Raw genomic sequence first — 14,635 nt, 5'->3', positions numbered from 1 at the left:
CTCATTCAAGTTGGCTACGAGGGAGAAGCTGGAGTGGATCTCAGATTCCACCTTGGCACTTGGCCCTCAATTGACTGGACCTGTCTGGGAGTGTTGTGGTATGGGAAAGGGAGCTGGAGAAGAGAAGACGGCAAGGGCTGCAGGCCCAGACAGGTAAGCGGTGCAGCCCATATATCTGCTCTCCCAACAGCTTGTTGGCTTTGAGAATACCACCGAGGCATGCTGTAGGAGAACTACCTTTACTGTGCAGAGGAAGACCGGTCTGGATACCTTCTGAGTGGACGAGCCAGCATGCCGACAGAGCAGAGCTGCTGGTGGCCAGTGTTCTTCCCAACTGGAGACAGTGAGCCGCCTATAATTTGTTTTTCGCCAGAACGACCTATAGGCTCCCAAACCTAATTTCTGCCCTGCCACTCGGACTATAACTGAGTATTTTGCCTGCTTTCATGTACGTGCATCTCCTGTGTGCCTGGGACCAGTGGAAGGCGGTCAGAAGGCAGATCCACGAGGACTGTGGTTACAGTCTGCTGGGTGGCACCATGTGGGTGAACCTATGCACTACCTTCCCCTTTTCTTTTAGTTTTTGTGTAGTCCTGGCTGTCCTGGAACTCAGAGATCTCTGCCTCCCAAGTGCTAGGATTCAAGGCATGCACCACTATGCCTGGCTTGCAGTCAGTGCCCTTAACTGCTCAGACAACTATCCCCCCACCCCTGGACTAGCTATTCTTTTGTTTAGACAGGATCTTGCTATGTAGCCAAAACTAGCCTCAAACGTGATCTTTCTACTTCTGCCTCCAGTGTATGTACCACCACAGTAGACTATGACCCCCTTTTACAGGACTCAAATGCAAGAGGACTAAAATTAACTTGAGACTAGGATGAAATTTTCACCTGTCAGATGGTGATCCCACCTGTCTCTATGGAATACAGGGAGGTTTGAAATACCTTAAAACAAAACAAAAAAAATCAAAGCCAAGCGTATGTAGATTGCCTTCTGACTTATGAGTACAGTGGAGGAAGCTATACATCAGTTTGGCCGTACAAAGTGGAAGCTGCCTATGGCGTATCCCTACAGCACATCCCAGGACCACAACCTCAGCTGTCCTTCTTAGAGTGAGAATAACTAAGGCTGAGCATTTATTAGGACGACTGATCTAACAAACAGAAGATTTAGTCCCTTGTAGTCCAGACTTTTCTAGGAATATTCCTAAAAAATCTCAAGCACACAAAATATATTCTTAAATATGGTTTAATACTCTTCTCCATTTCTGTACATCACAACACCGAGATTCTGCTCTTAGGGTCTCTCTGCAGAGGCTAGGGAGTGCAGGCTACGGTTTCACCCCTCACTTATGTGTGTTTGTATGCGTAAGTGTAACACATATCGGTATATATTGATACACACATCAATATATAATGCAATATATATCACCAAGGAGAACACATTGATTAAAGAAATACAAAAATTTGGCATCATTTCCAAACTTAAATAGTAAAAATAAAAACTAGAAAAAGAGCTGCATACCCTAAATGTATCATGTGAGACAACAAGCATATGCAAATGTAGTTTACATCCGATCTCTCTGGTCTTGTCAGTCACATCAGACCCATTTACAATGGCAAAACCCTAAGGTACTGCTGGGAAGAGTGTTCGCTTGCTTTTGGGTGTTCTGCAAACAAACAGCAGAGCCCAAAGCAAAAGCCTGCTCTGGTGAAGCCTCCCATGTTGGTGAACACTAAGAATTGACTCTTCTCACTGGGGTTGACATCAGGTTACAGGACAGACAGTCATTTGGACCTCAGAGTACAGTGTGAGAACCAGAGCTTTACATTTGAGACATGCTCCCTTCATTCAAGTGAGACAGGATTGATTATTGGAACAATAGGCAGGTCTGTAACCTGGGAACAAGGAACTGGTTCAGACCAATAAAGCTACAAGTGACTGAGTCAAGTCAGTGAAGAGCAGCAGTCAGGCACTAAAGTGTTAAAAGTACCCAATTTGAAACCCAATGCACCCTACCACCCTGGTGTGTGCGCGATACCAGCTGACTGTAAAACCCGTGGTCCTTCAAAGCTCACTGGGCACACTGTTCCGCACTGCTGCGGCTGGGCACACCCACTCTGTTCCCTGTCACCACCTTGAGCACACCATGACTGCACTTCAACTGGGTTTAAATCCGTCACAGCCCAGCGGTGAAGCCTGAGCTTCAGGTTCCCAGGCTTTTCGGCTCTAACATGGTTTTACAGTCCATGGTGCCAGCAGCTGTGTCCTACCCCACCCGCCCCTGCCCTCCCACCCGCCTCCATACTTTCTCATCTGAGAGGTGCTTGTAGATCCCACTTTTTGAAACAGATGCTCCAGCCCCACCAGGGGTTTGAGATATACATGCACGGTCATACGTGTCTTGTCTGTCGTTCCCGTGAAAAATCTTGCAGTTCATTTGAAAAAAAAAAAAAAAAAAATCAAAACATTCACATAATCTCATGCCATCCAACACAAGGAAGCACCACCACCTCCCTTTACCAAGAATAGATCCAAGCAAAATCATCTTTGAAATTTTTTTTTTTTTGGTTCCACTTAAATTGCATGTTTTATTTCTCCCAACCCCAGCCATAGCATAGAAGCCCCATGTATCCATCCCAGACTGGTTTCTAGTAGGCTGAGGTTACAGGGAGCCTCAGTAGAGCACCAAGTCTCCCAAGAGCCGGGCACAAGCGTTGCCCCCACACTGATGAAGCCAACAGTGCACTGGCCCCGTGTTTCCGCACTCAGTCTGAGTTTGCAACACAACCTCACCCTTGAAACGGACAGTCTGGGAGTGGGGGTGTGAGGGAGTGAAACTGAAATTGCCTATTAGCTCACCCTTTCAACATTAAACAGAGACCAAGAGAGAAACGGTTCCAACATTTCACCACATATATTTCTTCTTGTGCAGTCTAAGCCGAGAACGCCATGTAAATGGGTCACTGCGGAGGCAGCGAACGCAGCAATTTAGTTACTCTCCGATCAGAGGGAGAAACCAACCAGTATGATCTCACGTCTACTGACTTCTGAAGGTTTACAGCAGTTAAAGTATTTTGCTTCTATGTATGAAGGTTAAAAAAATCATTTTTTTCATAAAATACAAGAGCAACCAATTTTACCATCAAGTAAAAGTAAAAACTGGGATTCTTTTAAATTAGTCCAAAGTGGCATTTAGGGACTTGGTTGTAGGCTGCTGCGCTGACACCACGACAAACCAAAGTGTAGGGTTGGGTCTGGTTTTGTTTCGCTTTTCTTTTCAGTATCCAATGCTCACGGATTAAGTTCTGGAAATGTTCCAATTGTAAGGCAGGGATCTGTTTGGATTCCACCACGGGTATGCTCCTTGGGTTGAATGCTGGAGGGTGAGGCACGTTTTGCCGGACCCATGTCGACTACCTAGTAGTCATCAAGGTCAAAAAATTCGTCATCTCCTCCTTGGTATTCCATTCCCTGGAAATCTACTCGGTACCGCAAGATACCTGGCGAGACAAAGCAGAGTCAGTAGCCTGGGTCCTTAGAGCAGAGAGGGGCTGCCCTTACAGGAGAAGCCCACCCAAGTCCAGAATTACAGTGTAATCAACAGTGAGTTCCAGGCGTGGTGCTCACCATGCCTTAGTACTTAGGAGGCAGGGCACAAGGACTGCCAGTTTTGGAGGCCATTTGGGTGGCACAGTGAATGCCGGGCTAGCCCCTATTCTCTAGAGAGGCTCACAAAGGGGAGGGGAGGTAACTCAGTGAACCCCAGTGCAGGCTCCATTGCTGGAAGCCATAGGAATAGGAGTAGTCTCCTAGTTATCTCGTGACACCTGAAGGTTTGCAGGCGCAAAACCACATTCCCCAAAACAAAAACGGGCCCAGCAAGATGGTTCTGTAGGTAAAGGCACTTGATGCTCTGGCTGACTCTTCAGGACGCATAGGGAGGAAGAATGGCCTTCTGACCTCCACATGCATGCCAAGGCACTCTTGTGCCCACCCAAATACACAAAATAATAATACCACCAAACTGCAGAGATTAAATATGACTGAAATACATCATGTGCGGGCCTGAAAAAAAAAAAAAAAAAGGATAGCGGCACCTGTCTTCAGCATTTGGGAGGGGGAAGCAGGGGCATCTCTGTGAGTTTGAGGGAAGCCTGGTCTACAAAGTGAGTTCCAGGACAGCCAGGGTTCCACAGAGAAACACTTGTCTCCAAAAAAAAAAAAAAAAAAAGAATAAAATAAATAAAAAAATGCTAATGAGAAAACACTAAAAAATAACCAAAAAATTGGTCCAAAAGTAAGGAATGTGGCATCACATGTTGATCCAAACACCTCTTCCAGTAGAGGTGTCCTCAATAATAAACTATTTCAGGACAGCTCAGACCCTGTTTGAGCTTGCTACTCACCTCCAATTCCACCAAATCCTTTCACAAACTGTGATCCTTCTTGTGACTTATCTGTGACAATTTCTAGTGTAGCTCCAAATTTTTTATAGTTGTTAGCAAACCATTCCAAGAGGGGCATGCTCTCTATCAGCTCATGTTCCTGTCCAGTCTACAGGGCAAACAACGGCATTAGTCACTCAGCTCAGCACATACCCAGTGCCCTGCCCACCAGCCCCCTCCCCCTCCCCATTCTCCTACAAATGCACAAAACTAAGCATATCTACCAGTTCTTAGTAACAAATGAAAAGGTAGATAAAATATCTGAGTATTTTCCCTTAGGCTGTGGGCTTAGCAACAAAATGTTCAACCATTCTTAGGTGTCACCTTGATTCCTGTGACTGATTCCAGAAACTAGGGTGTTAATAGTTTCTCATCATTCCTCAACCCAGAAGAGACACACACAACAGGGCAGCCTAAATGAATGAGTACAGCACACAGGTGCCTGTGCTCATGAATTGGAATCACAATCAGGACGCCCGAGGAACAGCCAGTGCTCTTAACTGCTGAGCGCCTCCCCAGCCCCACCACCAGCCTTGTTTTTGGAGTCCAGTGTTGTGTGTATGGAGTACGCACGCCATAAGGCATGGTAATGGTCAGAAGACAACCTGCTAAGTCTCAGGCTTGGCCATCTCACCAGCCCCATTCAGAATGTAAGGCAGCCACCATTTAGACCCGTCTCGTTTAGGAAGGCAGCATTCATTTAAAATTACAGTGATGCATTTTTTTTTTTCTTTTTTTCGGAGCTGGGGACCGAACCCAGGGCCTTGCGTTTGCTAGGCAAGCGCTCTACCACTGAGCTAAATCCCCAACCCCAGGTGATGCATTTAAGCCTAGCTAAGCACAAAGGGGAGCTGATAAAGCGCTCAAAGAACAAAGCAAGCCAGGCATTGGCGGTGAGTGCCTCTAATCCCAGTACTCGAAGGCAGAAGCAGGCATATATCTGAGTTCGAAGTTAGCCTGCTTGCAGAGTGAGTTTCAGAACAATCAGGGCCACAGAGAGAAACTGTCTCAAAGCTGCAGTAAGGTCTCAAACACAGAGCTGGGACAATGCTACTCAAATTAAATTTCTGTTACTTCAAGGATAACAATGTTTTTCTAATTTTTTAACTTATTACTTTAAATAAATTAAAAAAATAAAAAATAAAAAAATAATCACTACGATCCTGCCCTCCTTGAATTCAGGCCAGCGAGAGGCGGTGAGACAATGCTCTCCTTCCATGGCTGTGTCACTAGAATAAAGCTTTGTCTTCAGAGCTGATGTTGTATGTTACCAATGCTTTAAAACTCATGCTTTAAAACCAATGCTTTAAAACTCAGTGTATGCTATCACTAAAGAAAACTTTACATACCTCTTTGTCTGTGAAGTGAGATTTATCCTTCTCTTGTTCTGGAGTTAAATAGAGAATTTTCTCCTCTGTAGTATTAAAAGTTAAAAACAAAAACAAAAACAGTTAACCCGGTTTGCAAAGTACTAACAGACATCAACTCTGTAGATCAGATAAGAACAGGACTCCTGGACTAACTCAACCAAACCTTCCCAGAAACTCTCAGCACACCAAGTACCTGGTACCCAGTACTCCACTCCTATAAGGAAACAAAGACATCCAAGATGCAGCCCCGAATTCTTGGCTAATTTAGCTGTGAACAAGCATTAAATGCTAGGGTGGGTGGGGTAGTGGGGGTGGCAATATGACCCGTGACCCTATGCACTTCTATGTTCCTTTATAACTGTGCCTGAAACCATGGGATTCTGAACAGAGAAATACAACAGACAGCAACAATATGTTCCTCTTCTGTTTACCTTCTGTGCCTTGGCAATGAAGCACGTATCTCATTATATCCAGATTTTCATAGACTATTAGAATCTCTACAGCTCCCATTTCTAAAGCCTTCAGTGTGTCTTCAACTCCAAAACAGTACTTGCCCGTGTCCTGGCTAATTTCATCAAAGTATCGCCCTGTGAATTAGACATAAGAATAAAATATACGGTGCCTCTTGGTTTCCACGAACTTAACCAACTGTGGATCAAATATATTGAGAAAACTAGCACAACATGCCAACATGTACTATGGAGCTAGGCTTGTGATGGCTGCATCTGCACGGAACATAGACCTTTACCTGTCTTCATAATGCAAACGATAGCAGACTATTATTAATATAACATTTATGACATGCTAGGTGTTACAAATAATTAAGAAATAATTTAAAGTACACGGGAGGGTGTGCATAGGTTATATACAAACACTACACCACTTCTGTTAGAGCACGTCACAGTTTTAGATTTTGGTATCCACAAGATTTGAAATCATTTCCACCAGTCCTAACGGCTAAATATTAAAGAGGATTCCACCACTTCTAGTCCCAGGCTTACCAGCACCAGAGCCTGTTCCTAGTGCCTAGCTCTGTGCTGCCTTGGGACCATGAACAGGCACTCAAGACCCTGGCCTTGGGTGAGGAAGACCAAGGAGACAGAAGGTTCTTGGATCATCTTTTGTTGACCTGCCTCGGTTCTCCCCAGTTGTGTGTTCCTGTACCCCTTTAAAGGTGGTGCTGTACTTAAGAGGCAAACGCAGAAGGGTAAAGCAACTCTTCATAAAACCCAGGGAGGAGACTGTATACCTCTTTGGATCCTGTGTGGGAGAAAAATAAAAATTCTACACAAGTCTTATTTTTGGGTACACAATACTGGTCTTGTGGATTGAATCTAGGGCCTTGTGAATGCCAGGCGAGCACTGCATCAATTGAGCCACTTTCCCAATCCAGAGCCTCATCCTCAAAATCTGGCCAGCTGGACTCATAGCAACGCAAACCTTAGCCCCTGGGGTATAGAGGCACATGCGTTTGTGTCCTGCTGATAGTTATTTTCCAGTAAAGATGTTTAATTTTCCATTCGTTTACTCTTTTTTTAGTTTTGTCCAGGACAAGAGTCTCATACAGCCCAGGATGGCCTAACTACTGTGGCTAAAAATGACCTTGACCTCTTGTTTGCATCTCGACACTGTACTGTGGGGATCACAAGTATGAAATAATATACCTGGCCCTTTCTTTTACATTTTACAAAATAAAATAATAGCATTTCACTATACCTATTAATTTCTTCTCTTGAATGAACTTCACGTTGGAGAGAACTTCAGTAGACAATTCAATAGCTTGGTTGAATCCATTTTCACCACCGTAGGATATATCAACTAATTTTAAAACTTTAGATTGCAACCTCTGACACAAATAGAAACAAAGACATTAGGATCTCAAATACCTTTACTGAAATCCCACTCTTTTTTTTTTTTTCTTTTTTCTTTTTTTCGGAGCTGGGGACCGAACCCAGGGCCTTGTGCTCACTAGGCAAGCGCTCTACCGCTGAGCTAAATCCCCAACCCCGAAATCCCACTCTTAAACACTGGGCCATCTCTTCAGCCCCTCCATTTACTTTTAGCCACTGTGCCGATTCTCCGGCCAATGTTTTTGATGGCTAGGAAGGCCACCACATGCACAGGGCACTGAGAAGGAATGGACTTCACACACAGACCCCTGCCACAGCAGTCCCTGTTCTCTTACCTGGTCAAACATGTCAGATTGACTTAGTTCAGTTTTAAAGTCAGCTGATCCGGCTAAAACCAAACCAGCCACATTCACTTTGTCTCCAGAAATAAACAGCTGCACAGCAGTTTCTGCTACTTTCCGAACATAGTTATGTCGCTTTTCCATTCTTAAACGGGCAAAACGCAAGGCTGATTGACCTCCTCTGCCTTTGACACAAAAGTGGTGGGAAAAAGGTAACTATTAAGGAAGTACAACATGCCTTATGAAGCAAAACCAAAAGAACCAGTCAAGCTAATCACTACCTGTTACTGTTCAGCACTAACACGCTTATTTACAGTGTGTTACTACTTTTAACAGACAAGTAAAAGGCATCTCTATGTACCGTGTTTCTTTGGGAGATCCACAGTGAATTTGTGCAGGACTTCTCTGGTGTTTCCTTGGAGCGTGCCAAAAAGAGCACCACTGCCGTCTATTACAATAAAACCAAACTTGCTGTCATCTGAGAGTAACGCTGTAAGAGCCTAAAACACAAACACAAGCACTACACAATGAAGTCCAAGGCTTAGTTAACTCAACATGGATCACCCTCCCCGGGGACTGCTTTATAGGCCTCGGCTGTCATACGTAATGCTCATGCAGAGTGGAGGCTTCCATTCTGCAGGGAAGGAGAAAGGGACAGATTTACTGTTTACAGTCAGAGTCAGCTCTTGAGATAAGATGGTGATAGTTCACACTGGGCTGCACAACTAAAAGCCTAAAAGCAGTTACAGTTCTGTTGTTTTTAATCTTTCATTTATTTTATGTACATGAATGCATTGTCTTCATAAACAAGAGGGCATCAGATCCCATTATAGATGGTTGTGGGTCACCATGTGGTTGCTGGGAATTGAACTCAGGACCTCTGGAAGAGCAGTCAGTGCTCTTAACCACTGAGCCATCTCTCCAGCCCCACAGTTAAAATTCTTATCTGGATTTTGCCACAATAATAATTGGAAGAAACTAAATAACCCAAAACCTATACTTGGGCAGGCAAGATTTCTCAGCAATTAAAGGTGCCTTGTGACAACATCTGGTCCCCAGAACCAATAAGGGAGGACAGAATCAACTCCACAGGCAAGCCACAGGATCTGTCCCCCTTGACCCTCTCCCTCACCCGACACACACACAATCCACAAAACCTGAAGCGGAAACAGTGTCGTTCTAGAACTCCAGCACCTGGGAGGCAGACATAAGAGGATTTCAAGTTCAGGGGCTGGAGAGATGGCTCAGTGGTTAAGAGCCCTGACTGCTCTTCCAGAGGTCCTGAATTCAAATCCCAGCAACCACATGGAGGCTCACAACCATCTGTAATGGGATCCGATGCCCTCTTCTGGTGTGTCTGAAGACAGTGACAGTGTACTCACATTCGTAAAATAAATGAATGGTCCTGCCAAAGCTGGACGCCACCCCCTCCCCCAGGTGTAGGGGAATGTCAGGGAGGGGAGGCGGGAAGGGATGGGTGGTTGGGTGGGGGAATGCCATCATACAAGAAGGGGGATCGGGGATGGGGGGTGGGATGGGGGTTATGGACGGGAAACCTGGAAAGAGGATAACATTTGAAATACTTAAAGACACAGAGAGAGGATCTCAAGTTCAAAGCTAGCCTGCACTGCTCAGTGAGAGTCTGTCTCCAAAGCCAATCAACCACCTACAAATAAACCAACCAAACAAAATGGCAGCAAAACACTAGTCTCCCCCTTTTCACTTTCATCACTTAACTTAGATGGTGTGTAGAGTATAACATCTAAATTAAAGATCAAATTTAACATCTTGGTTCTTGTTTTCCTAGCATAGTGCTCTGAAATGAACCTGGCAGGACTCTCCCACTCTTAGGCAGTGTCCTACAAAAGCCAAGTTGCATTCAACCTAACTTTCTGCTACTATCATGGCCTTTAGCATTACTAGATGGTACTATCAAGGTAAAGTAATCTGCAAGCTAATTCTATAGTAACAACGAAAGGAAAATAGTTGTGTCTTAAAAAGAAAAAAACCCACTGCTCTCAACTGGAAAAGAGGGTTTTTGTTTCAACATGGGGTTTGGCTTCTCTGTGTAGCCCTGGCTATCCTGGAACTCACTCTGTAGCCTAAGCTGGCCTTCAACTCAGATCCACTTGCCTTTGTCTCCCAGCACTGGGATTAAAGGCACGCACCACCATCACTCAACGAGTTTTAAAGAGATTTATTTTCCTATCTCTGCCTCTCCTGAGAGGCATAGAGCAGCCTTGGGACTCACAGACATATTTCCTGTGATAGGCTAAGACCTAAGGACTGTAATATTCTGCTTGCCACATTCTGGTCTCTTTAGATCTAAGAAATTACTCATTCCTTTTTAACCAAGAAACAAGAAACTAAATCAGGTGTGGTAACATGCCCATATCAGCACTTGGGAAGCAGAGGCACGAGAACTGAGCCCCACATGCTAATGTAGGCCAGACCACAAGACTCTAGCTTAATCAAAAAAAGAAAGTCAAGCACGGTGGGATTTGCTTGTAATTCCAAGCACTTAGGCGGAGTCAAAGGAACAAAAGTCCAAGGTCATCCTTGGTTATATACTTTTGAGAACAACCTGTCTCAACAAAACAAACTCTAATAGGGGCTGAGGAGTGGCTTAGTAGGTAAGGTGCTTGTTATGCCTAAGGACCTTAGTTTGGACTCCCAGTTTCCAGGTGAGAAATCGGGTATGGGGGATGCTGGGTGCTGGGGGTAGCTGAGTCTACACCCTTAGTCCTACTAATCATTTTAATGATTACTGGGAGAAAGGTATTTATGCTAATGTAACAGCTGAGCTATAAAGCCAGACAGTACAGCCACTGGGTACTTTTTAAAAACAGAATGACCCAAAATCTGTCTTTGTTTGTTTTTAAAACGAAGTTGACATAAGCAAATGTGTCGAACAGAATTGCAAAGAGTCAGAAGAGGCCTCTGCCAGGACACCAGAGGCTCAGAAAAAAAAATACAGTTACCCAACTGGAACTGGTCTTCCTGTCAAGTTAGCAAAACCACCCACTGTAAACCGTGGACAAATGTCAGCTCTAATCCACTGCAGAGGTCTGTCTCAGGGCTGATGAAAGGCAAGAGTCTAAAGTGGAAGCCAGCTGTGAATTCCTGATTGCTTACTGTTGACTGATTCAGGTCAGTAATGAGGTTTCTTTTCCACTATTAATGTTCATTATCGTTAGCTCTGTCACTCAGGGGTCATAAGAACAGGAAAGAGAAAACCTGTCACTAAATGCACTCTATTTGCTTATTTCCCAATGATTTGTGAGCTTAGTACTAAAGGTGCAAAAGACTAGAGACAAGTGTCGTGGGTATAGAGAGACAGTCAATCAAAATCAGTCAACCACCTGCCTCTAACAAGTTATCCAAATCCAACTTAGCACCTTCCTCAAACATCAAGGGTAGAATAATGACCGCACATCATTTTGAAAATAGTCATGATGGCCAGGCAGTGGTGGCACACATCTTCAATCCTAGCACTTGGGGGGCAGAAGACAGGCAGATATGTATTCAAGGACAGTCTGGTCTTTAGAGTGAGTTCCAAGACTGCTAGGGCCACAAAGAAAAATCGTCTTGAAAACCAAAATCCAAACCAAGTAGTCGTGATGGAGGATGCCCATAATCCCAGGTAGAGGCAGAAGATCAAGAATTCAAAGCTAGCCTCGGTAACATGGACCCTGTTGTTGTCCACCCCAACTCTACACACACACATGGTGAGAGAAAAATACCAATGTAAAAGGTTACAACTGTCAATGGCTTAGAAAACCGACTTCTTAAAAGATTAAATATAAAATCTATAAAAATAAAAGGAAATGGTTACAAGCATATTCATCCCTGTGCATGAATGTTTAGTGACATTATTCTGAGGCCAAACTGGAAATAGTCCAAAGGTACCAACCAATAAACACAGAAACGATGTCGATTATCCAAGATCACCGAATATTCAATGGTCAAACAGTACAGATATCTGCTACCACAGCCTTAAAAATGGGCAGACCGTAGGACTCGTTCTATGAACGTACAAGCCAATCTATTAATAGAAAGTAGGTTAGTAGTGGACTGGAGCTGGGAAGCTGAAAGGAGGAGAGCAGCTGCTCCTGGGCCCTGGTGAGGCCCTGGCTGACCTGTGCTCAAGCTTACCTCTGTATGAAACTTGTTGTCGCACAAATACAATGATGTGTTAATTGGTTTGAAAGGTTCAAAGTCAATGTTAACTTTCTTTTCCTTTCCTTCTTCTGTTACAATTGTTCCACAGTAAACAACCAGACCATTTGGAGGTACTGCAAAGAACAAAAACAATTTCTCTAATTATTCCTATAGCCATAATTTAAATAAAACAGAAACTCATCCTAAGACTCATCCTCATTGTAAAGCTTCTTCTGAGATGTTTCAGTAGGATTTATTCCTTAAGTATAGCAAATAGTACTTAGCACTCAGTGCATAGTAAATAAATCAATCAGTAACTAGCTAGCTGAAGGGCAGTGGTGGCAGCTGGCTGGTCACAGCAAGAGAGCCAGGCAGGACAGAGTAGCAAAGCGAGAGAGAGATGCTTACCTTTGTTATAAAGTTTGAGTCTCTGTTGTACAGATGTGATGGCTCCCAGGACTGAAAGGCGGTTTACTCGTGACTTAATGTTAGACGCAGTTCCAAACTCATCTGCTAACATTTTTGCCACTCGTGAAATCTGGTCTTTGGGAGGAATGATCAGTGATATCATGCTCGTGCCATTGCTGGAGAAAGAAACGCACACAAGTTTAAATTCATGCTTACCACTGATAAACTAAGATAAGGTAAGACATTCCTAAGACACGTCATCTGAACAGACTGAGAGGCAGCAGCTACTTCCTGCTTGCACATTTCCAAAGAAAGCTACCAAGGGCCAGCGACAGTTCAGGAGACAGTAGCTGCTCAATTACTTAACACTGAGATTAGCCATGTAATAAAGGCTATCAAAGGGACAGCCAAGAAATATCTCCTTCTCAAGGATGAAAAGGGAAGGTTGCTGGAGGACCAACAAGCTGGAATTTGGCAACAAATGAAGCCTGCCAACAGTGGAGGCTGAGATCCCGGTGGCTCTTCAGTGGACAATGAAACAAATCGTCCCAAGCCCAGACAAATAATTCAGTTGCTACTACCCCTTTCTGAAAATCCTCAAATTCAGCACACCTAGTGCTTTCTTGATAGGAGAATAATGCAATTCACAAACATTGCAGTTATTAAACAATTTCTAGACTACAGAGATCTTCTTGTCTATGTACTGGGCTTAAAGGGGTATGCCATCAAGAATGTGTTTTGATTATATTGATTTAGTTAAATTTTTTAAAAGAGGAATACAGGGGTTAGAAGCACTTGTTTCACTATCATAAAGGCCTGGAGTTGGGATCCCAGAACGCTCACAACAAGTCAGGTGTTCTGCACAAGCCTAGTAACATCATCTCCAAGGAGGGGACAGACCAGAAAATCTACCAGGCAACTCATGTGCAAACACAAATTTCTTAAAGAGCTATACATTCAAAAGCCTGGTTACGTGCCCACACTAGTTCAAATATCTAGAACCAAAAGATGAGACTGAAATATGACCCACGGAGAATACCACCTCTTTAACCTATACTTCCAAGATCTGTATTATTGGCTGCAGTTAAGAAACACCTGGCTTCAATATTTCTAGTTGTTTTTGCCTAGCAAGCATGAGGCCACAGGTTCAAACTCTAACATTAAGGAATAGGGTAGGGCACGTATCAGCAGCAATATAAACCAGTTTTTTTAAGTTGAAAAGCGTTCTGAAGACTAGTTTACAATGTGAATATACTCACCTTTAATGCGCTATACACAAAAGTGAGTGTCAGCAGGTAAAGGCACCTGGCCCATCCTATAGCCTTAGCACTAAGAAGGTAAAATAGGATTCCCCAGAGCTCACAGGGGACAATCTCACAACTTGAGGTGTTGAGTAATAAAGAAAAATAGCTAGCCAGAGTCTCTGGTTTCCACACACGCACATGCATGTGTGTACCACACACAAAGATAACATATAAGATGGGGGGAAAATGTCTGAAAACCACGTGGTATGATTTCATTATGTAGAGCATGTAAAGTCTCAGCATTCAGCCAAAGCACAATCTGAACTAAAAACTGACAGAGACCAGGCACAGGCACATGTGCAAGCAGATGATCTGAGCATGAGACCATCCGGTCTAACAGCGATTCCCAGGCCTGCCCAAGGCTACACAAATAAAGGACACCAACAAAAGGTAGCAAAGGACATAGGTCAGTGGTAGTGTTTGCCAACCAAGCACAAAACCTAGGTTAAATCACCAATAAAAAAACAAAATAAAATTGGGCAAAGAGTTTGTGAATAGACGATTTTGTAAAGATTATAGGAAAGTTGGTTCTTGGGTCTGCTGTGGGCTCCCTGTTTGGAAGATCAAGCTGTGTACTGTTTCACATACAGTTTAGTTATACAGGAAATGGAAAGATGACCCTTGCTCTTCCAGAGGATCCAGAATGTTCAGTTCTCAGCATCCACACTGCAGCCTACAACTGTCTGTGACTCTACCAAACGGAGACCGCTGATGTCCGTTTTTGGCTTCAGTGGGTACTACAAGCACATAGC

The 14,635-nt window shown here is 43.9% G+C and overlaps 1 protein-coding gene and 1 non-coding gene across 2 annotated transcripts in view; one reads left to right on the top strand and one right to left on the bottom strand.

The window, feature by feature from the left end:
- Positions 1–1,233: 1,233 nt before the first annotated feature.
- The window catches only part of Etf1 (eukaryotic translation termination factor 1), a 28,277-nt gene continuing 14,875 nt past the window's right edge, over positions 1,234–14,635 (bottom strand). The window contains exons 3-11 of the mRNA XM_032885390.1: positions 12,580–12,755; positions 12,166–12,305; positions 8,372–8,510; positions 8,005–8,195; positions 7,536–7,665; positions 6,251–6,406; positions 5,799–5,863; positions 4,411–4,558; positions 1,234–3,504 (exon numbers count right to left, since the gene is read on the bottom strand). Coding sequence (XP_032741281.1) covers positions 3,422–3,504; positions 4,411–4,558; positions 5,799–5,863; positions 6,251–6,406; positions 7,536–7,665; positions 8,005–8,195; positions 8,372–8,510; positions 12,166–12,305; positions 12,580–12,755 — 1,228 coding nt within the window. The 3' untranslated portion in view covers positions 1,234–3,421. The remainder of the gene's footprint in view (positions 3,505–4,410; positions 4,559–5,798; positions 5,864–6,250; positions 6,407–7,535; positions 7,666–8,004; positions 8,196–8,371; positions 8,511–12,165; positions 12,306–12,579; positions 12,756–14,635) is intronic.
- Positions 6,980–7,096, top strand: LOC116885071. The gene has a single exon (XR_004385945.1). It is a non-coding gene; the product is annotated as a small nucleolar RNA SNORA26 (small nucleolar RNA).

Source organism: Rattus rattus, chromosome 15, assembly GCF_011064425.1.
Source record: "Rattus rattus isolate New Zealand chromosome 15, Rrattus_CSIRO_v1, whole genome shotgun sequence".
Taxonomy (NCBI): Eukaryota; Metazoa; Chordata; class Mammalia; order Rodentia; family Muridae; genus Rattus; species Rattus rattus.
The sequence above is the reverse complement of the archived record's forward strand: the minus strand, read 5'-3'. Positions and strand labels throughout refer to the sequence as shown.